Here is a 24680-nt window from a genome sequence, read left to right as displayed (position 1 = left end):
GAGCATCAGAATCGACCGCCTGTACGTTTCGCGGGCGTACGCCTCCTGCGTCCCGTCGGCCTCCATCCGGCCGGTGTCGTGCTCGGACCACCACCTGGTGTGGATGGAGCTCGCTCTGCTCCGCGCCCGGTCGGGGTCCGCGTACTGGCACTTTAACAACCGGCTGCTGGAGGACGCGCGGTTCCGGGACTCGTTCCGTCTGTTCTGGAGCGACTGGAGAGGGAAGCGGGGAGGCTTCTCCTCCTTGAGGCTATGGTGAGACGTGGGCAAGGCTCACGTCCGCCTCTTCTGTCAAGAGTACGCGAGGGGGTCGACTAAGAGGCGGGAGTCCGAGGTCAGGCGGTTGGAGCAGGAGGTGCTTGGCCTGGAGTCCTGTCTCGGTCAGGCCGCCGAGGATCCGGCCCTGCGGCAGGTGTACGAAGAGAGGATGGACGCTCTGAGGGACCTGCAACTGGTCGGGTCCCGAGGAGCGTACGTGAGGTCGCGGCTCCAGCTCCTTCGGGACCTGGACCGCGGCTCTCCCTTCTTCTACTCGCTGGAAAAGCGGCGGGGGGCTCGTAATCAGCTCCTTACGCTGCTGGCCGACGACGGGTCCCTCGTCTCGGACCCGGAGGGAGTCAGGGCCCGGGCTCGATCTTACTACGAGGCTCTGTTCTCTCCGGATCCGTCCAGCGAGGAGGCGCGCAGAGTTTTGTGGGAGGACCTGCCGAAGGTCAGCTCCTCAAGTTCTGGCTGCACTTCAGTCCCACGCTCCTGATCTTTGGCCGACCGGTGAGGAGGGGGGCGGGCAGGTCGGTGGACGTTCTCGTGGGCCTGCTCCTGGGCCTGTCCAAGGTGGCCATCCACAGGTCTAGGATGATCGTGGTCCGTGGGGGCGGTCGCTCGGCCTGTCTGCCTCTCTTCCGCGGAATGCTCCGCGCCCGGGTGGCCCTGGAGATGGAGCACGCGGTGTCTGCCGGTACGCTCGAGGCTTTCCGCGGCCGGTGGGCACCGCAGGGGCTGGAGTGCATCCTGGACGAGGAGAATAAAATTTTAATTTGAACACTTGGTTTTGGTTTGTTTGGTTTTAGTATTTAAGCACACCCCACACCCCCCTTCTTATAAAAGGGGGGCCTAACAAAATAAAAAAAAATAAAAAAGGAAAAAAAAAAATCTGAAAGTGAAAAAAATATGAAAAAAAAAAATCTGAAAGTTTCTCTTTGTTTCAATCTCTTGGAATCATAATTTTGAATTATTTGATAATAATTTGATATTTTCACTGAAGTGGCTTTTCATAATCTGGTCAAGTTTATTACTTGTTGGTGATTGTGATGTTGAGACAATATTCAAAGCAATCAAGTTGTCTTGAGTGAATTTGCAAACCATCCATTGGTCAGAGAAATGGAAATTCCATCCCATGGATGGTGTGAATCGTCCCCAGTTCTAATATAGAGAATGGGTGTGTCTGAGGATTGGCAGCATGGGGGCATCAACTGGGCAAAGCATTGTGGGATGCATCATTTTTAGTTTTGATTCTCATGAAATGTTGTTTGGTAAAATTCAGGATATTCAGCGAGAATGAGAGGCAGTGAAGATTACTGAATGCAATGTCACCCACACAAACATCTCCATTTGTGTCAGCTGTGGCTCAGTGGCAGCACTCTCACCTCAGAGTCAGAAGGTTGTGGGTTCAATTATCATCTAGAGACTTGAGCACATAATCTCGGCTGACTAAGGGAGTGCTGTACTGTCGGAGGTGCCGTCTTTTGGATGTGATATTAAATCGAGGCCTCATCTGCTCTCTCAGGTGGACGTAAAATATCCCACAGCACTATTTCGAGGAAGAGCAGCGGAGTTCTCCCCAATATCTGGACCAATATTTATCCCTCAACTAACATCACTAAAACAGATTATCAGGTCAATATTTCATTGCTGTTTTTGGGTCCTTGCTGGAGGCAAATTGACTGCCGCATTTCTTACCTTACAACAGTGACTACACCTCAAAGGTGCGAACTATGCAGCAGTCAAAGCTACCAGATAATCCACACTGACTCGTAAAATTATGGCTCAACAACGTATGAAATGTGGTGACATTGATATCCCAAAAGTGCCTTTAGAGATCATAATATCCTATTACAGCACAGAAAGAAGCCATTCAGCCCATTGTGCATATGCTGCCTCTTTGAAAGAGCTATCCAATTAGTCCCACTCCCCTGCTCGTTCCCCCTTCAAGTATTTATCCAATTTCCTTTTGAAAGTTATTAAATCTGCTTCCACCACCCGATGAGGCAATGCATTCCAGATCAGAACACTGAAAAAAGTTTCGTGTCACTTCTGGTTCTTTTACCAATCACCTTAAATCTGTGTTTGCTGGTTACTAACCGGTCTGCTACTGGAATCAGTTTCCCCTTATTTACTCCATCAATATAAAGATATTAACATGGACTGACTGAAGACGGCAATTCTATCACACCCAGTGCAAGTCACAAGTTCCTAAACTTCACTTGGAAACACTGGATAATTACAGATACAGCATCAACATTTGAATCCATTCATAGGGGTGAAGGAGATGAATGGAGAACCCATAGGATTTGGAAAGGTTGATTACAATTTGGTATGGAACGCACAATAGGACTATAGGCAAATCGACACATTTATGGAGGAGCTGATTGTATTGTGTTTATGAATTGATGGCATTGGGATGTGGAGTTTCAGGCAAAATATCTATTTAACTTGGTTTAAATGAAATGGTGATCCAGTAGAATTTAGAATTGTAATCTAGTATTAACTGCACAATGGGATAAATACAAATTGATAGATTTATGGATGAGCTGCTTATATTGGGTTTATGAATTGATGGAACAGTAGTGGTATGGAAGAGTTTAGGAGCCTTATCTATTCAACTTAATGGTTCAAGTTAGTTGTTTGGTGCATTTACTCCGTCTCCCAGAAGGATGATTTTGTTTGCTGGAGTTTAGTTCGAGGTATTTTTTCTGTACCATACCCAATTTATTATTCATGGGAGAGATTAACAGGGGGTTGGGGGGCAGAAGATGAAAATGAAGGGAAATAGACAAACAGGGAACCTGCACTCCCCCATATGAGACCTATTTGACTCCAAACAAACAGTTTATTAGGAGTAATAGTGAGTGATTTCATAAGCTACCCCAACGACCTACTGAGGTCTGTAGCATCTTTGAAAAAAAGCATCTGGATTGTTCTTCCCCAGGCAGATACTATTCTTTAAAAAATTGCCTATTGGACTGAAATTACTAGTTTACTTTCCTTGTGTTTTATTGGAACAAAATGTTACAGCAGCTGATTTTGCATCATTAATGAGTTAAACAGTTGATAATATGCAGTACTAATAGGAACAGTAACTCATTACTGTATTGTTCTTTGCATTGAAATCAGCAGTAATCATTTTACTGCATAAATACAATTTACACTCAAGGCAGACACATTGGCCCTCAACACCCAAGTCACTACATTGATATGACCCCAGAAGAAAAAATGTCATAGGCCAGAATCTCACCCTAAAGCCAATACATAGCCCAATGTAATTTGTTACAACAGCTGAATTATGTTAATCTGAAAAATAAGCAATCACTCAATTTACAAGGAGCCAAAACCCAGTCTTCTGTAACAGTTTATTTCCAGTTACTATTACATTTCACATCAAGAGCCCAGGTCTCGCAGCTCTTAGTACAAAGTCACCATTGCTACAGGATAGGGGTTCTTCAGACTATAAACAGGAGTACTGAACAATAAGCTTTATCCCTGCAGTCAGTTCAATCACTATCCCCCAGGGTGTGCTTGTCAAACAGGTACACTCCCATGCTATTCTCAGGGGCTCCCAGTCTCTTCAGGTTGGTGATGTGATCTCCAAGCTTCTTGATCATCTTCACTTGTTCATCCAAGTAGTGGGTCTCCAGGAAGTCACACAACTGGAAGAAAAGATGGAAAATAGTTATGTCCAGCAAGAGATGGAGGAAGATCTGAGCTTCTCCAAGGGTTTGGATTTTAATCTTCTTGGTCTGGAGGATAGTCAAGTGGTGCACTTCAGATTGATGCATTTTATACAGTAACTTTGCTCTATTAAGTGCTTAGATCCTGGGATCAGATACATTTACTTCTAATGCAGACAGTAGGGCAATCTCCCTTTCCTGTCTCCCCTCCCCAATAAAATTTGAGCATGACACCAACAAAGCTATTGGGTATGAAGATCTTTTGAATAGGCTCAAGGACAGTAAATTTCCACCACCTCGAACTTACCCAAAGGCCCACATTAAAAACTTACATGAGGGTCTGTCCTCTCAGTGGAGAGTTTGTGCAGATCCAGCAGACTCTGGTTCACATTCTTCTCCATCTGCAGAGCTCTCTGCATCGCCTCCAGACCATTGCTCCACTCATCCTGCTCTGGCTTCTGAAAAGGGAATCAGGTCTCAGCCAGTTCACTTAATGGATTAAACAAAATACACAAGAAAGTACTGAAGGAAAATAGGGGTGAAAAGCAATCAGATGTCCATGTTGCCATGAACCAATTGTCCCAAGAATATAGAATTACACCACCACAACCACGAGTCAAATAGTATAAATGTCTTTAAGGAGAAGTACTGAGGGAGACAGTAATAGATGGATGTGATGATAGGGCAAGATGAAGGTGGGAGGCAGCTCATGTGGAGCATAAACACCAGCATAGACCAGTTGGGCTAAATGTCCTGTTTCTGTGCTGGACATTCTATGTAATTATGTGCATTAGAACAAATTGCTTTAGAAATATTTAAAATTGTCCATTTAAGGGGAGCCATTCAGAAGGCCACTCCATTAAATCTAACCTTGATATCCTCCAAGATGACTCGGCCCCCACGCTGATTCTGGAATTTCAGCAGTTTCTCAGCGTGCTCCCATTCCTCATGCGACTGCTCCTTGAAGAACTCAGCAAAGTGACGCAGGGCAACATCATCCCGGTCAAAGTAATAGGACTGGTGAGATCAAAAGTAGTTGGGTATCAGAATTATCATCATGGGTATTGTACATAAAGCCAACCTCAATATTTTGCTTTCTGTCAAGGGTTCAAGTCTCACTGAGCTTGTAGGCAGATGGTTCTGAAAACCAGCACAGGCTGACTTGCTTCACTAACCTGGCAGTGAGATAATCTCACTCCTGGCAATAGGGAAGCTGGCCAATGGAAAATTACCAATTCAGCCTTGAACATGCTCAACACAATATTTCACTTTAATCTTCACACCCAAGACTGAATTATATGTCTAGAAATTAGTGAAGGAACATAAAAGCTTACATCCTTTTCATGACTGAAATTTGAAACAAACCCCTTTCTACAACTACCACAAACAGCATTAACTTAGCACCTTCAACACTAAACATCAAGGCATTTCAGAGGAGAAACAGATACCAAGCAGTAAGAGTTGCATGACTAGAAACTGTTAGCATTTGAATGCTTTGAGAGACAGACAGAGGTAGGAAGGCAAAGGGATTAACAGTTACACTGAGTAGGACCAAAATGGCTGAAGGCCCTACCACCAATAGAGCAAAGGCAGAGAGAGAAGACAGACAGGGACAAGCTGGTACTTAAAAGTGAAGGTTCAGAGCATGGAAACAGAAGTTGGACATACAGCCATTTGAGCCAACTCAATGATTTAATTGGAACATGGATCTGTACATCAACTCATCCTTCAATACCCTGACCCAACAAAAGATTTCAGTCTTGAAAGCACCAATTAATCCCCAACATCCACAGACTTTCAAGGGAGAGAGTTCTAGATTTCCAGTACCTTTGAGGGGAAAAGTGCTTCCTCACTTACCTCCTAAATGGACTAGCTCTAATTTAAGATTATGACCCCCACCATTGCAAGGAGAATGTGGGGAAAGACTGTGGAGAGATGTAGAATAGAGGGTAAGAAATATGAATCCCAGGCATTGAATGCAGAGTGTACTGCAAAACACAACTTCAATAGAAAGCTCAGACACCAGGAAAGTGAACAATTGAGATTTAAGATATAGAATGTGGTGCAACTACTGCAAGGAAGAGGGAGACATTTTGATAATGACTGTACAATAAATCACATTATATTACAGCTTTAAAAAGACACTCACCATCCATCAATTGGGGGGAGGGGGTGCAGATTAGAGAAAAGGCAATAGATGAGTTGGAGAAAACAGAATTTTGTAATGTCACATTAGAATCTCCAATGTGAAGGCGTCAAAGAAACAAAACTCACCATAGAAAGATAAACATAGGAGGAATAGAGCTCCATATTGATCTGCTTGTTGACACCATCCTCACACTCCTTGTGATAGTTCTGACACACTTGGGAAGCCATCTTTAAATTAACTTTAACAAAACTAAACAGTTCTATTGAAGCAAGAAACTGAAAAACAGCCACCCAAAGCTCCATATTTATACTGCTGGTTAATCCTGGGCGTGGCAGCCTAGATGATGAGTGACAGTTGGCAATACCCAATCAGAAATTACATCCTCTCTCAGAACACCAATCAAGAAAAGGGAGGAGGGGAGATGACACCCAGAGCCAGTCAGAACTTTGAAGGAGGAGCATCATTGGCTGACAATTCAATAAAGATCCAATTGCTTTGACTTTCCTCAAACTGTAAAATCTGTTTCCGTGACCGGTGGGCACCGCAGGGACTGGAGTGCATCCTGGATCGATGTAATAAAATTATAATTTGACACTTATTTTGGGTTTATTGATTTACTGCACATAAACACAACCAACCCCCCTCCCCTTCTTATAAAAGGGGGGCCTAAAACACAAAAAAAGGAAAAGCAAAAAAACCATGGCTGCTCTTCCATCCCACACTCCAAAGAAAAACAAATCTGATCGTGACCATATTCTTGACCATAATCGACCTTTCTTTGATGGACCAATAAGGGAGACTCTGGGTTGCCCCAGGGTCACCAAACATAAACCATCACAAGTGGCCCTCTCAGGGCACCACTAATATTGGATGGTCCAATCAAACTGAAAAGATACCAAAATAAGCATCAAGTGCCACCAAAAACAACAGGATACTTTCCCAATTAAATCAGGATTCTATTATTGATGTCTGAAAGACAGTCTATACCCTGCGGTGCCCAGCGGTCGCGGAAGGCATCAAGCGTAACGGTGGACACCACATGCTCCCTCTCCGGGGCCACCCGGGCACTTGACCATAATGGACCAAATTGTCAATTGGTGGATCTGCCCCCATCCCATCGGTTATGGTCACTGATCGTGACGGTTCAAAGATCCAGAACCACAGGTTTAATTGTTGTTTGCGGGTCAGTGTCTTTGAATAATTCTGGATGGATCCGTGAGTTGGTTATTTGGCAAGTAGCTGCGGGTTTGAGGCAACATCCAAACAGATCAGAGCCTGTGAACAGCAACCAACAGCGAGTCAGGCGAATGGAAAGTGGGTGTGATGAACGTGTTAAACACAAGTCCTTCAATACTCCATCAATTCTAGGGTCAGTGAGCATCTGTACACACATCGGCTGGAAAGTGAAGGGGGCCACGGCATGTTGAGTTCTTGTTTTGTCATCATGACATTTTACAAACAATAAAATGCAGAGCACTCCACGGGGAAGAGACTGTGGACCATTGACTGAAGGGATTTGGGGGGTGGGGGGTTTGGTGTTGGGAGGGATTGCGGTGAGAGGCAAACACTGTGTGTAGTGTTGGTTGTATATACAGTGAGCGACAGTGGTGAACAGACTATCTGGTATTTCCTGGGTTTGTTAATCCCTTGTTTCAATGATTAATCTCTTGTACTTTTTGGACAGTCAAACACCAAGTGGAAAGAGTCGAGTGGTGAATTTTCTCATTAGAAAGGGGAGTTACTGATATTTCCCTAAATCCGGTCAGGGAAGGATGGGGCCCCGTGGATATTTTGTGTTCCAGATCACATCAGAATACTGTCGGATCAACAACAAACAGCAGGCTAAAAAATCAAAGGTGGAACCTAGTGAAGGAAAGATGAAGCAACGAAAAGTGGGGTCGATGGACTGATCTGATCATATGATCCCTGTGTGAGAATAACCTGAACATCACTGGTGCAAACTCAGTTAAAGCTTTAAACAGACCAAGTAGTTGGTGGTTTAGCCTTTAATTAGATGGCTCTATTCTCCAACTCTTCAGTAGACTTACAAGTGGCAGTTTTGGCAATTGGGATCTAGTGTTATTTGGTTCCAGGCCAAATAAGATTACACAAAGATTGTATTCGCAAGGAGAGGGGAATGGGGCAAGAACTGTTTAATGAAACAGAATCCAGCAAGGGAAACTTAGAGGGGCTCTTAGATTTGCAACAGCAAATGGAAGTATTTTAGAGGCTATGGGGTCCAGGATATAAAAGGTGCATGAGGTGAACAGAGACTGGAAAATAAAAATTGAGATTGAAACAAATAGCAGGAGCTGGACCAAAGTTCTGCACAGGAAGAAAAAGATGGGCTGAAGAGAAGGAGGAAAGAGCCAGGTAACCCTAGCAGGAACAATTGGAGATTTGGTCTTACTTTGCTCCAGGATTTTTGTAACTACTTAAATTTGAATACCTGCTTCAGGGAACACTTCCCTCATGTCCTACAATGGACAAGTCAGCAGCAATGTGTGGGGTTGTTTATTCAGAAGGTTAACTACTGTAATCACCATTGATGCCCACATCCCATGAACGAATAGTAATAAAAAAATGCACACTCTCCAAAAGGGATTCAAGCCTATGTGGAGGAAGAGGTCTTACTGTAATCAGATTACACTTTAATCTCTACTACAGAACACCAAATATTGAAAGCTGTTAGGTACAAATCTAATTTTGGCCTGATGGCCATCCTCGGCTGCTACAAAACCAAATTAAGCCTTCTGGAGGGGAAGGGGTTAAAACATCCATGTGCCCAAACAAATCAGATTTTATCACGGTGACAACCTATTTCTTAGAATTTTTTTTTGTTTGACGCAAGGCCACGTGCATTGCTGTTAGAATGTGCTCAATTACTGAAGAAAAGGAACCAGTTCAACATCAAAATGTTTTATTTCAGCTGCAAGAACACTCAACTACAATGTTTGGAAGTTAATCTTAGACTTTGAATTCCATTCCCAGTTCAGAGAGATGGCAACATAAAACTTCAAGACACAAGTTGAATATCTGCAACATGGACAACAGTCCAGTCACTCCTCCCCCAGGGTGTGCTTGTCAAACAGGTACACTCCCATGCCATTCTCAGGGGCTCCCAGTCTCTTCAGGTTGGTGATGTGATCTCCAAGCTTCTTGATCATCTTCACTTGTTCATCCAAGTAGTGGGTCTCCAGGAAGTCACACAACTGGAAAGGGAAAAATAAAAATCAAGCTAGCTACTTGAATCATTAGGTTCCTTTAATCTCACTTCCCTACTGGGAATACTCAAGGTCTCATTACAAAATATGGCCAAGAGACTACTAGATCTAACTCCTTGCCCTCCCAGCCACTGGTATTGAAAATAAATGCTGCCCTGCCCCAGTCCCTCAACTAAAGTCAGTATCCATTTGAAGGTTCCCTTCAAGCCCAAGATATCTCAACCCTTGAAACAGATTGATTTCAAGGACAGATTTTAATGCTCACCTTCAGTAGATTTAACTAACCTCAGATTTAGAAATGGTAAGTATTGAGCTGCATTCAGTCTGATGTGATTTTAGAGGACAATGCTAAATTACACAATCCCAAATTAAAAATAAACCCAAAAGCTAAATGCCACTGATGCATTAAGGACTTACATGAGGGTCTGTCCTCTCAGTGGACAGTTTGTGCAGATCCAGCAGACTCTGGTTCACATCCTTCTCCATCTGCAGAGCTCTCTGCATCGCCTCCAGACCATTGCCCCACTCATCCTGCTCTGGCTTCTGAAAAGGGAAGTCTTTCAAGTCACAAAATGCTCAAGCTCCCATCTGCATCCCATGCAGTATTAATCTCAAACTAGCCTGAAACAAGAGGATGACTGGAGTGTGGAAGAAAATTGATTTTTGCCCTGATGTTCGCAACAAGTACTCTGTTCAGTTATAATGTAGAACATGTGGCTCATTAATGAGAAAACATCTTCTCTGCTGTGGAGAAATTTTCCACATTCTGAAAGCTGGATAGAGGCTGCAGTGGGGACCAATCATTCAATATGAAAATAAGCCTCAATAAATTACATTTGGCCCAGTCATGAACTCAACAACTGGCAGGTGGGTCATTAACCAGAGGACACACATTGAAGATAATGGGCAAAAGAACCAAAGGGAAGATAGAGATTTCATATATAAACAGTGAATTGTTACAATCTGGAATGAAATGCCTGAAAGGGAAGCTGATTCAATAGCAACTGTCAGAACAGATTTTTATGTATAGAATCATGAAAAGGAATAATTTACAGCTCTATGGGGAAAGAGCAGGGCACGAGGGACTAATTGGATATTCTTTCAAAGAGCCAGCACAGACACTATGAGCCAAATGGCCTGATTCTATGAACAAACCTTGATGTCCTCCAAGATGATTCGGCCTCCACGCTGATTCTGGAATTTCAGCAGTTTCTCAGCGTGCTCCCGTTCCTCATGCGACTGCTCCTTGAAGAACTCAGCAAAGTGACGCAGGGCAACATCATCCCGGTCAAAGTAATAGGACTGGAATTTTAAACAGAATCATGTCAGACCTAGATCTCACCGACATACAATTATCTTTCTCTCCCCTCCCCAGTTAATGAGTGCTCAAAGTTTCTTTTAAAAAATACTATGTTAACTAGTAACGCAAACTAAACTGTACTTACAGTAAGTAGCCCCTCCTTCTACTTGCTATTCTAATCTAAAATTGGGCAAGGAACAAGAAAATTCTTATATTCCAGAAGTTTCAAACTCCACAATCTGTGTTAAGGATCAAGGCAGTGACAAAAGCCTAGGACTCTCATAGTACTTCACCTGCAAGTAAAAATGCAAGAAAACTAGTGAGGACCTGTCAACATTTCACTGGCAACAGTCACCCCATTGAAACTGAACCTTTTAAGTCAATTGTTGACAAGCACTTGACCAGGTTTCTGCTCTTCTCTTACAAATTCAAGCAGCAGCTGAGCCAGGTTCATATATTAAGCCCCTCAATAGAGTGCAGGTGCTGTAAGGAGCAGTCCATTAACACAAGATCACCCCATATTACACACAAAGTACTCACTGCCCAAAGATATTCCACCCCAGGGAGGAAAAGGAACTCAAGAGAAATGTAATTTGAATCCAATTCTGAACAAAAAAAAAATTCCAAGTTCTCAGAATGAAGAGACAGTACAAGACTCACCATGGAGAGGTAAACATAGGAGGAATAGAGCTCCATATTGATCTGCTTGTTGACACCATCCTCACACTCCTTGTGGTAGTTCTGACACACTTGGGAAACCATCTTAACTTTTACTGTTAACAGAAACCTCACTTCAAACACCACTGCATGAAACAACCTAACCTCTTCCCTCACAAGCTCTTGTATTGATACTACTGGGACAGCCTGCATTTACACAGGGTATGACATCACCAATGATGATTGACAATCCCTGATAGCCAATCAGGAATCTTCCATGAATCCAGGCACCAATTAACAAAGGAGAGAGGGGGCGAGTTGATTCCCAGAGCCAATCAGAGCTTTGGAATACAGGCAGGATTGGATGATTATTCTGTGATGTCATTGCTGTTGTTTTCCTCAAAGGACTGATCGGCTCCTTGGATCCAACAATGGCCTCCAATGTCATCCCAGTTATTGAGTCCTCAAACTGAATCTGATAACATCTCTGTTCCCAGAATCAGAGCTTCACAACATATATCAAAGAGATCGATGAGTTTACAAATGGAAATCCCATCCCGTAGATGGTGTCGAGCACATTTGGTTCTGAGTTATCCTGTCTCTTGGACAATTGATGGGCATCTTGGTGTGTCCTGAAAGAGTCCGTTATACCCAGATTCACAATGTTGATCACCGCAATAGATTGAAGGAGATTGACCTTCACCAGAAAGTCCGCAGTGAGTCCGCAAACCAACCGACAACGAGTTGGGGAAATGGAAATTGGATCAGTTGGGATCGTCAAACAGAACTCTGTTGCTCCATCACTGTAAAGTGCGATGTGGAGTTTTATCCCCATGAAATTTAGAACCTGTAAAGTCCAGTGTTTAGTTTGCACTGTTTATTCATCTCCTGCAAATCTCGAGTCTGTTGTGAGGAAAGGTTTTATATCTGATATGTCAACTGTCTCCTGTTTTCGAGACCAATGTTGCCTGATCTGGTGAGTATGTTCAGCATTTTCTGTGTGTTTGAGTTTTCCAATATCTGCAGTATCTTGTCCCTCTCCTGTTGTATCTCTGGTCCAACTATCAGGCATTGAATACAAGGATCACAAAGCCTCAAGAACAGAGAAGAGTGAATTGCATAAAACTTACACCGAAACAGGCTGTTTGGCCCAACCAGTTCATGTTGGTGTTTATCTTTCACACAAGCAGTAGTCTTAATCCCATAGGCCTACCCTGTTATCCAGTCTTGCTCATACAGACATCCTCCATCCCCTGCGAGTCAAGCCAATGTTTAATTTGTAGGTAGTGTAACCATGTATAACAGCTCCCTTTGTCTGCAACCTCAGTCCAAGAGAATATTTATGTAGTGGGCTCACAAACTTTATGGTTTCATTTCTGATACCTTCAGGAAAAAAAAAATCACACTATTTGTGGGTTAAGTGCAGTGTTTTTGTGCAGGTTGTGGTAGTTAGAAAGAATACATGAAGTATGGAAGATAATGTACAGTAACTATTGGATTACAATTAACTTGTGGCTCCATTTAACAGTTAGTAATGCAATGATCAAAAGGAAGGCAGTTCAAGTTGTTGGGTGATAGAAATGAAATCAAATGATTCATCTACCAGCACAGGTTACCCAACAACAAACACCACACAGGACAGACTGCAGTTTGGTGTTTTCTGCAAACAGCTGGTTTACTCAAACACAAAGAATGGGCAAATATTGCCCTGGATGAGGGAACGTTAAACAGGACAGTCTGCCCAAAGGAAGACTCTAGGGTTGTCAACAGTATACTTTGTACAGGCCACAACTCGAGCAACCTAGTGAGTGACTTATGGCATCAGACTACAGCAAAATTGCAGGGATCCCCTCCCTTGTCCTGACATATTCATCTTTCTCCAGCCACACCTCCCCTTTTGTTGTTTTAAAGCACGACATATTGATGTTGTCTTGCTTGCAGATGTTATGAAAACCCCTTTTCTGCAGGAATTGTTTACTGAGATTGTAGTTGTAGAAATTATGTATTTCAGGCATCCCAGTAACAATTTGGAGATGTGATCATAACCATCCTGGATTGGCACAGAGTCAAGTCAGGAAGCTGGACCAGGAGGGGTTTTTATATTTTTACACCTGGAGAAAGTTCTAACTTGGATCATAAGTTCCTCAGCTGGGTGTGGTGCAGTGGGTAGCTTTGTGATCTGGATAATCAGATCAGATACTTAATTATACAACAAAGACAAACCAGTTTGATGAATAGCTTTTATTGCCATGTACAACAGGTGAGAAAACTGGAAAATAACCACAAGCAAAGCATTCACCAAGTATAGAACTAATGGTTATAGAATCCCAGTCAATGCAGGCTGTGCTTGTCAAACAGGTACACTCCCATGCCATTCTCAGGGGCTCCCAGTCTCTTCAGGTTGGTGATGTGATCTCCAAGCTTCTTGATCATCTTCACTTGTTCATCCAAGTAGTGGCTCTCCAGGAAGTCACACAACTGGAAGAAAAATATGAAGTACATTAGCTCAGAGGAGACAATATCCAGGGTCTGAGCTTAACCTCCCCTGGGGATTATTCATGATCCTCTTCTGGACTGGATAACTGGTACAACTCCTGCACAGATTGGTGGATTGTGTGTCAGATTGCATTACTCCTGGAGGAAATATATTTATTAATTTAGAGTTGGAACCACTGATTAGTATTTTAAAAAGAATTTACTGGAGTGCCCTAAACCCTTAATGCACTAACCCATTTTAAGAAGATTCCAGTGTTGCATTCTCTTGTGAAAGATCAACACAAAGCTACTGGATAGAGAAACATTTCTAAATATCATAACAGATTAAGCAGAGAGTCTTCAAATCACCCAAAAACAAACATACCAATTGTTGGCAATGGTAGCACTCGTGCCAGAGATTCAAGTCCACTCCAGAGAGTGGAGCACAATCCAAGCTCACACTTCACTGCAGAAGTGAGGGAATGCTGCATGGTCAGAAGGGCCATCTTTCAGATGAGATGTTAACTAGAGGCTGCATCTGCCCTCAGCTGAATGCAAAAGAACCCCTGGCATTATTTGAATAACAGCAGGGGAGTTTTCTCCAGTGTCCTGGCTAGCAGCCCTTAACCAACTAACAGATTACCTGGACATCACTGTGGGTGGGACCTTGCCATGTGCAAATTGTCTGCCCTGTTCCCTCATTACACCAGTGACTACACTTCAAAAATAGCTTGTTTGCTGTAAAGCACTTTGAGACATCCTGAAAAACTATATAAATGCAAATCCTTTTATGGACATTAAGGACTTACATGAGGGTCTGTCCTCTCAGTGGACAGTTTGTGCAGATCCAGCAGACTCTGGTTCACATTCTTCTCCATCTGCAGAGCTCTCTGCATCACCTCCAGACCATTGCTCCACTCATCCTGCTCTGGCTTCTGGAAAGGGAAGATTAAGAATGGAGAAAAAATTATTCTAGTCAACAATTAAATAAGTGGTTAGTATATGAAATTGAAAATTACTTGTCCTTGAGCATAACAGGCATTAGTAGGATCACAAGTCAATGTCACTTCTAGATTCCCCAAACCAGGGGACCACACAGGTTCGGCTAGTCTGTTCATCCTAGGAGATACCCTGGGAATGAGTTGTTGCACTTCATTCACAGCAGTATATGCTTTCAGGTATCCCAAGAAAGATCATTCCAATGAGGTCTAACTAGCACTAACACTTCCTTGCTTTTAAATTCTGTGCCTTGGGATGAACCCAATTAGTCTTTTATTCCACCTACAAGCTAACTTGACATTTGTCCTCGAGACTCCCTGATCCCTTTGCTCATACTGCCATCTGATGTGGACTACTTCATTAAACTGCATCGACCATCATAATCATCCACTTGCTCCCTCAATTTTTGCTCTTCAGAGCTCACTATGCCACTATTTGCAATTACAGAGCATTAGCACTAATTGTCATGATCTACTCAAAGTTGATCTATTTGATCCCAACTCTGCCTCCTGCTCCACACAGCTTTGCTGGTGTCACAAGGTTACTTCTAATTTCTCACTTAAATTAGAGCCTGAAATCTCCTACTTTGAGGATCCATTTTTATAATATTAATCCTCCTCCAGACAACTCAATTGAAAATCTATTGAGCAAGACCAAACTAGTCCACTTTTCACAAAACCAAGGCAATTCTTCAGTTTGCTGAACCGAACCTTGATGTCCTCCAAGATGATTCGGCCCCCACGCCGATTCTGGAATTTCAGCAGTTTCTCAGCGTGCTCCCGTTCCTCGTGTGACTGCTCCTTGAAGAACTCAGCAAAGTGACGCAGGGCAACATCATCCCGGTAAAAGTAATAAGACTAGAGAGATAAAATGGAAGAGTCAGGTCAGACAGAGATCTCATTAATGGCCAATTCAAAATGGCAGCAACATCACAGTAGACAAATTACCCATTCTCTGCCACAGTGCTTGGAATTAAGGGGCTCAGTGTCTAAAAAAAAAAAGCATTTTTCTTAAAAGTCAATCTCACTTTGCTTCATTGATCTTTACTGAATATGTTGAAAGTCCCTCCCTGTGAAGTAGCTCAACAAGACAAGAGGTTGTAGTAATAGAAAACAGGAAAGCAATAATGCTTTTGGATTTAATTTTCATTTCCACATTCAACCTACAGGGATGAGGGAGACTAGAGAAACTGGGATTGTTCTCCTTAGAACAGAAAAAGTTAAAGGGAGATTTAATGGAGGTGTTCAAAATATATGAAGGGTTTTGATAGAGGAAATTAAGAGGAACTGTTTCCACTGGTAGGTGGGTCAGTAACCAGAGGACAGAGATTGAAGATAACTGGCAGCTCAGAACCAAAATCAGAAAAAAAATTGGGAGGGTCACAGAGGTACACTCCAAAGCCAATTCATTTTCAGAGAATTCTACCTGCTCAGATTAAAATGACACCACAGCCATAATTTTGAAATAATACCTCAGATAGAAAACTCACCATAGAAAGATAAACATAGGAGGAATAGAGCTCCATATTGATCTGCTTGTTGACACCATCCTCACACTCCTTGTGATAGTTCTGACACACTTGGGAGGCCATTTTAACTTTTACTATTAACCACAATCACACTTCAAACTGCAAAAACAACCTAACCTCTTCCCTCACAAGCTCTTGTATTTATACTACTGGGACAGCCTGCATTTACACAGGGTATGACATCACCAATGATGATTGACAATCCCTGACAACCACTCAGGAATCGTCCATGAATCCAGGCACCAATTAACAAAGGACAGAAGGTGGGGTGTGATTCCCAGAACCAATCAGAGCTTTGGAATACAGGTGGGATTGGAGAATTATTCTGTGATGTCATTGCTGTTGGTTTCTTTGATTTTCCTCAGACGGAATCTGATAACATCTCTGTTTCCAGAATCAGAGCTTCACAACATTTCTCAAAGAGATCGATGAGTTTACAAATGGAAATCCCATCCCGTAGATGGTGTCGAGCACAATCGTTTCTAAGTTATCGCAACTCTTGGACAATTGATGGGCATCTCGGTGTGTCCTGAAAGAGTCCATTATACCAAGATTCACAATGTTGATCACCACAATAGATTGAAGGAGACTGACCTTCACCAGACAGTCCGCAGTGAGTCCGCAAACCAACCGACAACGAGTTGGGGAAATGGAAAGTGGATCAGTTGGGATCGTCAAACAGAACTCTGTTGCTCCATCACTGTAAAGTGCGATGTGGAGTTTTATCCCCATGAAATTTAGAACCTGTAAAGTCCAGTGTTTAGTTTGCACTGTTTATTCATCTCCTGCAAATCTCGAGTCTGTTGTGAGGAAAGGTTTTATATCTGATATGTCAACTGTCTTGTGTTTTCTAGACCAATGTTGCCTGATCTGGTGAGTATCTCCAACATTTTTTGTTTGTGTTTGAGTTTTCCAGTATCTTCAGTATTTTGTTCCTATCCTGTTGTATCTCTGGTGCAACTACCAGGCATTGAACAGAAGGACCACAAAGCCTCAAGAACAGAGAAGAGTGAATTGCATAAAACTTACATCGCAACAGGCTGTTTGGCCCAACAAGTTCATGTTGGTGTTTATCCTTCACACAAGCAGTAGTCTTAATCCCATAGGCCTACCCTGTTATCCAGTCTTGCTCATGCAGACATCCTCCATCCCCTGACAGTCGAGCCAATATTTAATTTGTCGGTAGTGTAACCATGTATAACAGCTCCCTTTGTCTGCAACCTCAGCCCAAGAGAATATTTATGTAGTGGGCTCACAAACTTGATGGTTTCATTTCTGATATCTTCAGGGTGAAAAAAAATCACCACAATATTTGTGGGTTAAGGGCAGCCTTTTTGTGCAAGTTGAGGTGGTTGCAAAGAATACATGAAATATGGAAGATAATGTACAGAAACTATTGGATTACAATTCACTTGTGGCTCCTTATAACAGTTAGTGATGCAATAATCAAAAGGAAGGCAGTTTAAGTTGTTGGGTGATCGAAATGAAATTAAAGCAAATGATTCCTCTACCAGTACAGGTTAACCAACAGCAAACACCACACAGGACAGACTGCAGTTTGATGTTTTCTACAGATAGCTGGTTTACTCAATCACAAAGAATGGGCAAATATTGCCCCGAATGAGGGGACGTTAAACAGAACAGTCTGCCCGAAGGAAGAGTCTCAGGTTGTTAATTGTGTACTCTACACAGGCTACAACTCTAGCACCCCAGTGAGTGATTTGTGGCATCAGCCTAATGCGAGGGCAGCTAAATTGCAGGGATCCCCTCCCTTGTCCTAACCAATACTCATCATTCTCCAGCCACTAATACAGCACCCCTCCCACTTTATTGTTTTAAAGCACAACATATTGATGATGCTTTGCTTGCAGATGTTATGAAATCCCTTTTCTGCAGGAATTGTTACTGAGGTTATAGTTGCAGAAATTATGTATTTCAGACATCCCAGTAACAATTTGGAGATGTAATCATAACCATCCTGGATTGGCACAGAGTCAAGTGAGGAAACTGGACCAGGAGGGGCTTTTTATATTTTTTGGCCTGGAAAAAGTTCTAACTTGGATCATAAGTTACTCAGCTGGGTGTGGTGCAGTGGAGATCTTGGTGATCCGGATAATCAGATCAGCTACTTAATTATACAACAAAGAGAAACCAGTTCAATGAATAACTTTTATTTCCATGTATAACAGATGAGAAAACTGGGAAATAACCACAACCAAAGCATTCACCAAGTCTAGAACTAATGGTTATCGAACCCCAGTCAATGCAGGGTGTGCTTGTCAAACAGGTACACTCCCATGCCATTCTCAGGGGCTCCCAGTCTCTTCAGGTTGGTGATGTGATCTCCAAGCTTCTTGATCATCTTCACTTGTTCATCCAAGTAGTGGGTCTCCAGGAAGTCACACAACTGGAAGAGAAAAACTAGTGAGTGTAGTTAGCTCAAACAGCTGTTAGATGAGGATCTTCAGCAATTATTCTTGATTGTTTCCTGGGCTGGAATAATGGTAAGTAGTGCAGTGGGGATGCCACATTCAGCTAGACAAGACCAAGATTACCCAACAAGTGGCAAACCATCAATTCCATTAAACTAGAGTTGTCTCAAGATCCATTTTGAGGTTTCATATATCTCATACCCTGGGACTAGCTTAGTGATCGACATCAACAGAGTAAATGACCTTTTGCAGAAAAATCCTCAATACTCCAAGTGTGAAACAAACTGATGAAAATCTACATTGGTAGAAAGATTAATAAGTGGCAGATTCCAGTATCACCCTCAACTTACATGAGGGTCTGTCCTCTCAGTGGACAGTTTGTGCAGATCCAGCAGACTCTGGTTCACATCCTTCTCCATCTGCAGAGCTCTCTGCATCACCTCCAGACCATTGCTCCACTCATCCTGCTCTGGCTTCTGAAAAGGGAAGAGTTATCTTGTCAGCACATTCAGCTACAATGGAAGTTGAAAGTCCAAGGGATGTTCTGCACAAGGACAACAGGGTTAGAAGCAACAGAAGTTAATCTGTGCGCCTCAAGAATAGGAATATGAGGAAGGATTGTGGAGTCAATCACTGGGATGACAGTGGAGGCCATTGCTGGACATGAGGAGTAGATCAGTCCTTTGACTTGGTTATTTTATTAGCCATGGAAGCTCCAATCCTCACCTTTATTCCCATAATCCAAATCCCCTCCAAGTTGCTGTCTTGCTTTTTAAAAAAAACTCAATTGATTTTGCATTTATGGCTTTCTATAGTCATTCAACTTGCAGCTCCCTCAGTCTGCCCTTTCAATAACTAGCTAAGCTCAAATTTTAAAATTATCCTCATGTCCCTGTTTATTGGGTCAATTTTCTTCAGCTTGCACCATTCGATCATTAACCTCCATCTTCAAGGAAGGTAACACTACAGTGATGCTTCAATGGAGACTGGGTTTATTGGTTCAGACCAACATACTCAAGGTGGGTCACAAAAAACTGGAATGTAACTGTCTAACTGCAGCAAGAACATAAGAAATAGGGGCAAGTGGGCCAAAAGACACCTTGAGCCTGCTCTGCCATTCAATCAGATCAAGGCTGACCAGCACTAATTGAAATCGATTTCTGGTAATATTTTATTCTATTCTCTGATTGGCTTTTAACTCTCCACTTACTTTCTTCCTCCCCCTCCCCCTCCCCCAATCCCAAGCTCCTACTTGGGCTCAAGACATGTTTAAAAAATATCCCCTCCTCCTCCACCAAAATTCACTCTAGTAGGTACTCCCATTCTGGTACTGGAAAGCAGTATAAATATCTGCCACCACCTTTTAGCAGGGAATTATTGAGAACAGAAGGTTATGTCTTACTCCAGGATTACTGACAAGCTTTGATCTGTCTTCTCCAAAATATAGGTCATTTATCCTAAAGTGGTTAGGGCCTCAATAAAAAAAGTTCACATTCTCCATCTGCATCACCTCCAGACCACTGAGCCACTCATCCTGCTCTGGCTTCTGAAAAGGGAAGAGTTGTCGTGTCAGTGCATTCAACTACAAGGGACATTGAAAGTTCAAGGGATGTTCTGCACAAGGACACTGGGTTAGAAGAAACAGAAATTAATCGGTGCACCTCAATAAGAATATGAGGAAGGACTGTTGAGTCAATCACTGGGATGACATTGGAGGCAATTACTGGACACGAAGAGCAGATCAGTCCATTAACTGCTATGTTCGTGGTCATAGCAGTTGTAATCTAATGTCAATGATGTTATTTATATGGACTTCCAGAAGGCATTTGCTAAGGTCCCACATAAGAGACTGTTAGCTAAGATAGAAGCCCACGGAATAGAGGAAAAATTACGGACTTGGTTCGGAAGTTGACTGAGCGAAAGGCAACAGAGAGTAGGGATAATGGGTAAGTGCTCACATTGGCAGGATGTGACTCGTGGAGTCCTGCAGGGATCTGTCTTGGGGGGGGGGGGGGGGGGGCCTCAATTATTCACAATATTTATTAATGACTTAGATGAAGGCATAGAAAGACTCATCTAAGTTTGCTGATTACACAAAGATTGGTGGCATTGCAAGCAGTGTAGAAGAAAATGTAAAATTACAAAGCGATATTCATAGATTAGGTAAATGGGCAAAACTGTGGCACATGGAATTCAATGCAGAGAAATGTGAGGATCGAACAGGGTACTTTCTAAAATGGTAAAAAAAGTTAAAAACAGTGGATGTCCAAAGGGATGTCGGGGTTCAGGTACATAGATCATTGAAGTGTCATGAACAGGTACAAAAAATAATCAGTAAGGCTAATGGAATGCTGGACTTTATATCCAGAGGACTAGAGTACAAGGGGGCAGAAGTTATGCTACAGCTATACAAAACCCTGGTTAGACCGCACCTGGAGTACTGTGAGCAGTTCTGGGCACCGCTCCTTTGGAAGGACATTAGCCTTGGAGGGAGTGCAGCGTAGGTTTACTGGAACGATACCTGGACTTCAAGGATTAAGTTACAAGGAGAGATTACACAAATTGGGGTTGTATTCTCCAGAATTTCAAAGGTTAAGTGGTGATCTGATCGAAGTTTATATGATAAAAATGGGAACAGATAGGGTGGATAGAGAGAACCTATTGACCAAGTGAATTTTCAGACAGCACCATTCGATCACTAACCTCCATCTTCAAGATGGATCACAAATCAATGATGCTTCAATAGAGACCAGGTTCTTTGGTTAAGGCCAGTGCACTCAAGGTGGGGCACAAAAAAACTGGAAAGCAACAGTTCAAGCACACTAACCAGCACTAATTGAAATACAATTTCTGGTACTATATTCTTCACTCAGATCTGTTTTCACACTTGCAAATTGGTTTAAAAGTTCACACCTGCCTAGATCTTCACATCACTAAAATTCATTTTAATGTCCCCACCTCCTCCTCAACATTCTGCCTTTACTCCCATCCACCATTCTTGTTTATACTTTCCAGTACAATACATCTGCCACCACCCTTTAGCAGTGTATTATTGAGGTGAACAGAAGACCATGTCCAGCTTTAGGATTACTAATAATTTTAGATCTACTCTCCTCCCAAATTCAAGTAGTTTATCCTGGAGGCCTCAACAAAAAGGGAAAGGAGGCATTTTTTTTTTTTAAATGAACTTGCTACATGACAATATTCCTTCAAACCCCAATTCTTCCTCTTGCCTCCAAGACCAATTCCCTATCCATGCTACAAATTTTCTTCCAGTGACCCAAAGCCATACCAACTGATCATCAGTTTATGCCTTTCAGAGAACTCAATCACAACACTAGCTATTTAACTTATTAATCTCACTTGCTTTCAGGAACGTGTATGAAATGCTAAGATACCAAGCTATTTAAAACAATGAGGATAATTTTTAAGCTACCCAAGATGCATCACAGAAGACCCCTCCTTAATTAAATCTAACCTTGATATCCTCCAAGATGACTCGGCCTCCACGCTGATTCTGGAATTTCAGCAGTTTCTCAGCGTGCTCCCATTCCTCATGTGACTGCTCCTTGAAGAACTCAGCAAAGTGACACAGGGCAACATCATCCCGGTCAAAGTAATAGGACTGGAGAAAAACAAAATGGATAGAGACATCAGGTCAGATCTAAATCTCATCCATGGCCAACTCAAATTGTGGTAACATCATTGCAGATAAGTTACCCATTCTCTGCTTTCAATTAAGGGGCTCAGTGTCTAAGAAAAAAAAAAGTGTTTTTTTTTTAAGAAGTCAAACTTAATTTGCTTCATTGAACTTTCCTAAATATTATAATTCTCAAAATTCACAGATCCCCAACTCAGAAAAACCGAGTATGGGAAAACTTTGGCCATTGACTATAATTCTAAAATGGAAGTATAAGAGAGAGAGGTCACCAGACGAAATCAACACCACACCAAGGAACTTCGGAGAATTAATGATTCAGACATGTCTCTGTTTCAATGCAAAACAGACAGCAGGTCTCTCTCGAAGCACAGTTTCCAGCAAACAAGGCGAGGGGAAGGCAGTTTGCCAGGAAAGGTCAGCAGCTCTAGAAGCAGGCTGACAAGACAAAACCAGAGCAACAGCCCCAATGACCATCAGACACCTAACAGCAACAAGGGCCTTACAAAACAACCAACTGAATATTACCACCAACCGGGTAATATTGAGCCACTGCGACCAAAGAAAATCAACTCGAGAGAAAACCGAAGATCCGCAAAGTTTCCACTCTACAATCTATTTCTGACTTACCTCTGGGTGAATTACGGTCAAAGATTTGTTTGGTGAGCATTATCTCTGGCCCTTTAGAGCCCAACTTAGCTATTACAGTGGGATTGGGAGGGGTGAGGCATCTTTCTACTATAATTTCCCTCACATGTACTGAAGTGTTCCCCATTTTATTAGAGAGTGTTAAGATTGTTGTGTTGTATTTCCTCTCGAATAAAGGTCAAAGTTTCTTGCACCAAAACCAGTTGTCTGCTGCACTTGGTCACAACCCCCAAATAAGTCCAGGGTCGAGAACCCAGGGAGTGGGAGCGATTCAGACCTGTCAGAAGTGAAGCTGACACACACCACCACCCCCTATAATATGTTGAAAGTCCCTCCCTGTAAAGTAGCTCAAGGTAAAAGGTTTCATCAGTAGAAAACATTAAGGAACAATGTTAATTTTTGGATTAAAGCTTCATTTCAGCACTCACCCTCTACTTACAACAACTTGACAGTGGCACCTACTTCAGTTCCCAGTTGGATGTTAAGGAGCAGAGAAAAATCTTTCAAGTTCACAAGTTTTAACACCTTGAACCATTGTTAGTGTAAGGATCCAGCCTTAGTGAGGAAAACTTCAACAACCAGATTCTCAGAACTTGATTCAATTAGAAAAAGGGAAACAAAACAGGCCAAAACCAGCCAGCATTTCACTAAATAGTCACCAATAGCATTTAATTAACCAGGTTTTGCACCTTCAACATGAATCCTCAATACAAACTTAATCATAAAACCCTAGAGAGTTAGTTTCAGATAGAAACATAGCTATTACAGAGCAGGGAACAAATTATTCCTGAGACCTTCAAAGAGATCATTGTGTTAAGATTATTCACTGAATTGAGACTGGGGAGGGTCACAGAGATACACTCTGAAGCCAATTCAATGACCAAGAAAAATTCTACTTGCTTGGAATACAATGGCATCACAGCCTTAATTTTGAAACACAGTCCCAAAAATACAAAACTCACCATAGAAAGATAAACATAGGAGGCAAAGAGCTCCATATTGATCTGCTTGTTGACACCATCCTCACACTCCTTGTGGTAGTTCTGACATACTTGGGAAACCATCTTCACTATTTATATATTGGGACTAATTTCTATTGCCTAGAAAGTTCTGGAACTATTTTCTTCTGATCCAAGCTCTTGTATTTCTACTACTGGGACAGCCTGCATTGAAACCAGGAATGGACAGCACCAATGATGATTGACAATCCCTGATAGCCAATCAGGAATCTTCCATGAATCCAGGCACCAATTAACAAAGGACAGGGCTCTGGGGGAGAGATTGATATCCAGAGCCAATCAGAGCTTTGCAATACAGACCAGCAAGGCCTTGGAGGTGTTTGTGGCTGGACTGCCACTGAGTGGAGTGGAGAGCAGAGAGAGCAGAGAGAGCAGGCCCTTGCCTGGGTCCCTTGGGGAGAAGGAGAAGGAGAAAGAAGGAGAAACCACCATCAACAAGGAGGGAGGGAGAAGGAGAAAAAGAGCACCAACCAGTGGGAGGAAGAGGTGGTCGGTGCAGTGAGGTGTGTCGGCTGAAGGTAGGGGGAGGAAGAGGACTTCAGAGGACAGGGGTCCCCCCCAAGTGTCTGGCCCAGGACAGCTGGAGCTGCCTGGTTGAAGTTACTTTCCTTTTCAAATCTTTGGAGGACTGAGCCTAGGCAGCT

General features: G+C 42.6%; 4 protein-coding genes across 4 annotated transcripts; all 4 read right to left on the bottom strand.

The window, feature by feature from the left end:
- Positions 1-3184: 3184 nt before the first annotated feature.
- On the bottom strand, positions 3185-6323 carry LOC137302229 (ferritin heavy chain B-like). The gene is made up of 4 exons (XM_067971884.1): positions 6222-6323; positions 4818-4964; positions 4280-4405; positions 3185-3926 (listed from the first exon to the last, which is right to left on the bottom strand). Exons 1-4 carry the CDS (start codon positions 6321-6323, stop codon positions 3771-3773), a joined length of 531 nt encoding a protein of 176 aa, XP_067827985.1. The 3' UTR covers positions 3185-3770.
- A 2299-nt stretch (positions 6324-8622) lies between these two features.
- On the bottom strand, positions 8623-11499 carry LOC137302051 (ferritin heavy chain A-like). The gene is made up of 4 exons (XM_067971746.1): positions 11281-11499; positions 10476-10622; positions 9738-9863; positions 8623-9308 (listed from the first exon to the last, which is right to left on the bottom strand). Exons 1-4 carry the CDS (start codon positions 11488-11490, stop codon positions 9156-9158), a joined length of 636 nt encoding a protein of 211 aa, XP_067827847.1. The 5' UTR covers positions 11491-11499; the 3' UTR covers positions 8623-9155.
- Positions 11500-13503: 2004 nt separating this feature from the next.
- Positions 13504-16398, bottom strand: LOC137302050 (ferritin heavy chain, oocyte isoform-like). Its single transcript, XM_067971745.1, has 4 exons — positions 16241-16398; positions 15462-15608; positions 14562-14687; positions 13504-13755 (listed from the first exon to the last, which is right to left on the bottom strand). Exons 1-4 carry the CDS (start codon positions 16340-16342, stop codon positions 13609-13611), a joined length of 522 nt encoding a protein of 173 aa, XP_067827846.1. The 5' UTR covers positions 16343-16398; the 3' UTR covers positions 13504-13608.
- Positions 16399-18434: 2036 nt separating this feature from the next.
- LOC137302228 (ferritin heavy chain B-like) lies at positions 18435-24081 on the bottom strand. Its single transcript, XM_067971883.1, has 5 exons — positions 23980-24081; positions 22190-22336; positions 20204-20257; positions 19062-19187; positions 18435-18686 (listed from the first exon to the last, which is right to left on the bottom strand). The coding sequence occupies exons 1-5, from the start codon at positions 24079-24081 to the stop codon at positions 18540-18542; spliced, it is 576 nt and encodes a 191-aa protein (XP_067827984.1). The 3' UTR covers positions 18435-18539.
- Between the last annotated feature and the right edge of the window lie 599 nt (positions 24082-24680).

Source organism: Heptranchias perlo, chromosome 35 (genome assembly GCF_035084215.1).
Source record: "Heptranchias perlo isolate sHepPer1 chromosome 35, sHepPer1.hap1, whole genome shotgun sequence".
NCBI classification, from domain to species: domain Eukaryota; kingdom Metazoa; phylum Chordata; class Chondrichthyes; order Hexanchiformes; family Hexanchidae; genus Heptranchias; species Heptranchias perlo.
Note: the sequence above shows the minus strand (reverse complement) of the source record. Positions and strands in the feature narration are given on the sequence as shown.

Excerpts from the sequence above, each read along its gene's own strand:
- LOC137302051 (XM_067971746.1), bottom strand. The coding sequence starts at position 11,490 with ATGCAGGCTGTCCCAGTAGTATCAATACAAGAGCTTGTGAGGGAAGAG. Across the intron at positions 9,864-10,475 it reads TCATCTTGGAGGACATCAAG|AAGCCAGAGCAGGATGAGTG; the intron begins GTTTGTTCATAG and ends TTCCCTTTTCAG. Across the intron at positions 9,309-9,737 it reads CTGAGAGGACAGACCCTCAT|TTGTGTGACTTCCTGGAGAC; the intron begins GTAAGTCCTTAA and ends TTCCCTTTCCAG.
- LOC137302229 (XM_067971884.1), bottom strand. The coding sequence starts at position 6,323 with ATGGCTTCCCAAGTGTGTCAGAACTATCACAAGGAGTGTGAGGATGGT. Across the intron at positions 4,965-6,221 it reads CCTATGTTTATCTTTCTATG|TCCTATTACTTTGACCGGGA; the intron begins GTGAGTTTTGTT and ends TGATCTCACCAG. Across the intron at positions 3,927-4,279 it reads CTGAGAGGACAGACCCTCAT|TTGTGTGACTTCCTGGAGAC; the intron begins GTAAGTTTTTAA and ends CTTTTCTTCCAG.
- LOC137302050 (XM_067971745.1), bottom strand. The coding sequence starts at position 16,342 with ATGGCCTCCCAAGTGTGTCAGAACTATCACAAGGAGTGTGAGGATGGT. Across the intron at positions 15,609-16,240 it reads CCTATGTTTATCTTTCTATG|TCTTATTACTTTTACCGGGA; the intron begins GTGAGTTTTCTA and ends TTATCTCTCTAG. Across the intron at positions 14,688-15,461 it reads TCATCTTGGAGGACATCAAG|AAGCCAGAGCAGGATGAGTG; the intron begins GTTCGGTTCAGC and ends TTCCCTTTCCAG.
- LOC137302228 (XM_067971883.1), bottom strand. The coding sequence starts at position 24,081 with ATGGTTTCCCAAGTATGTCAGAACTACCACAAGGAGTGTGAGGATGGT. Across the intron at positions 20,258-22,189 it reads TCATCTTGGAGGATATCAAG|AAGCCAGAGCAGGATGAGTG; the intron begins GTTAGATTTAAT and ends TTCCCTTTTCAG. Across the intron at positions 18,687-19,061 it reads CTGAGAGGACAGACCCTCAT|TTGTGTGACTTCCTGGAGAC; the intron begins GTAAGTTGAGGG and ends TTTCTCTTCCAG.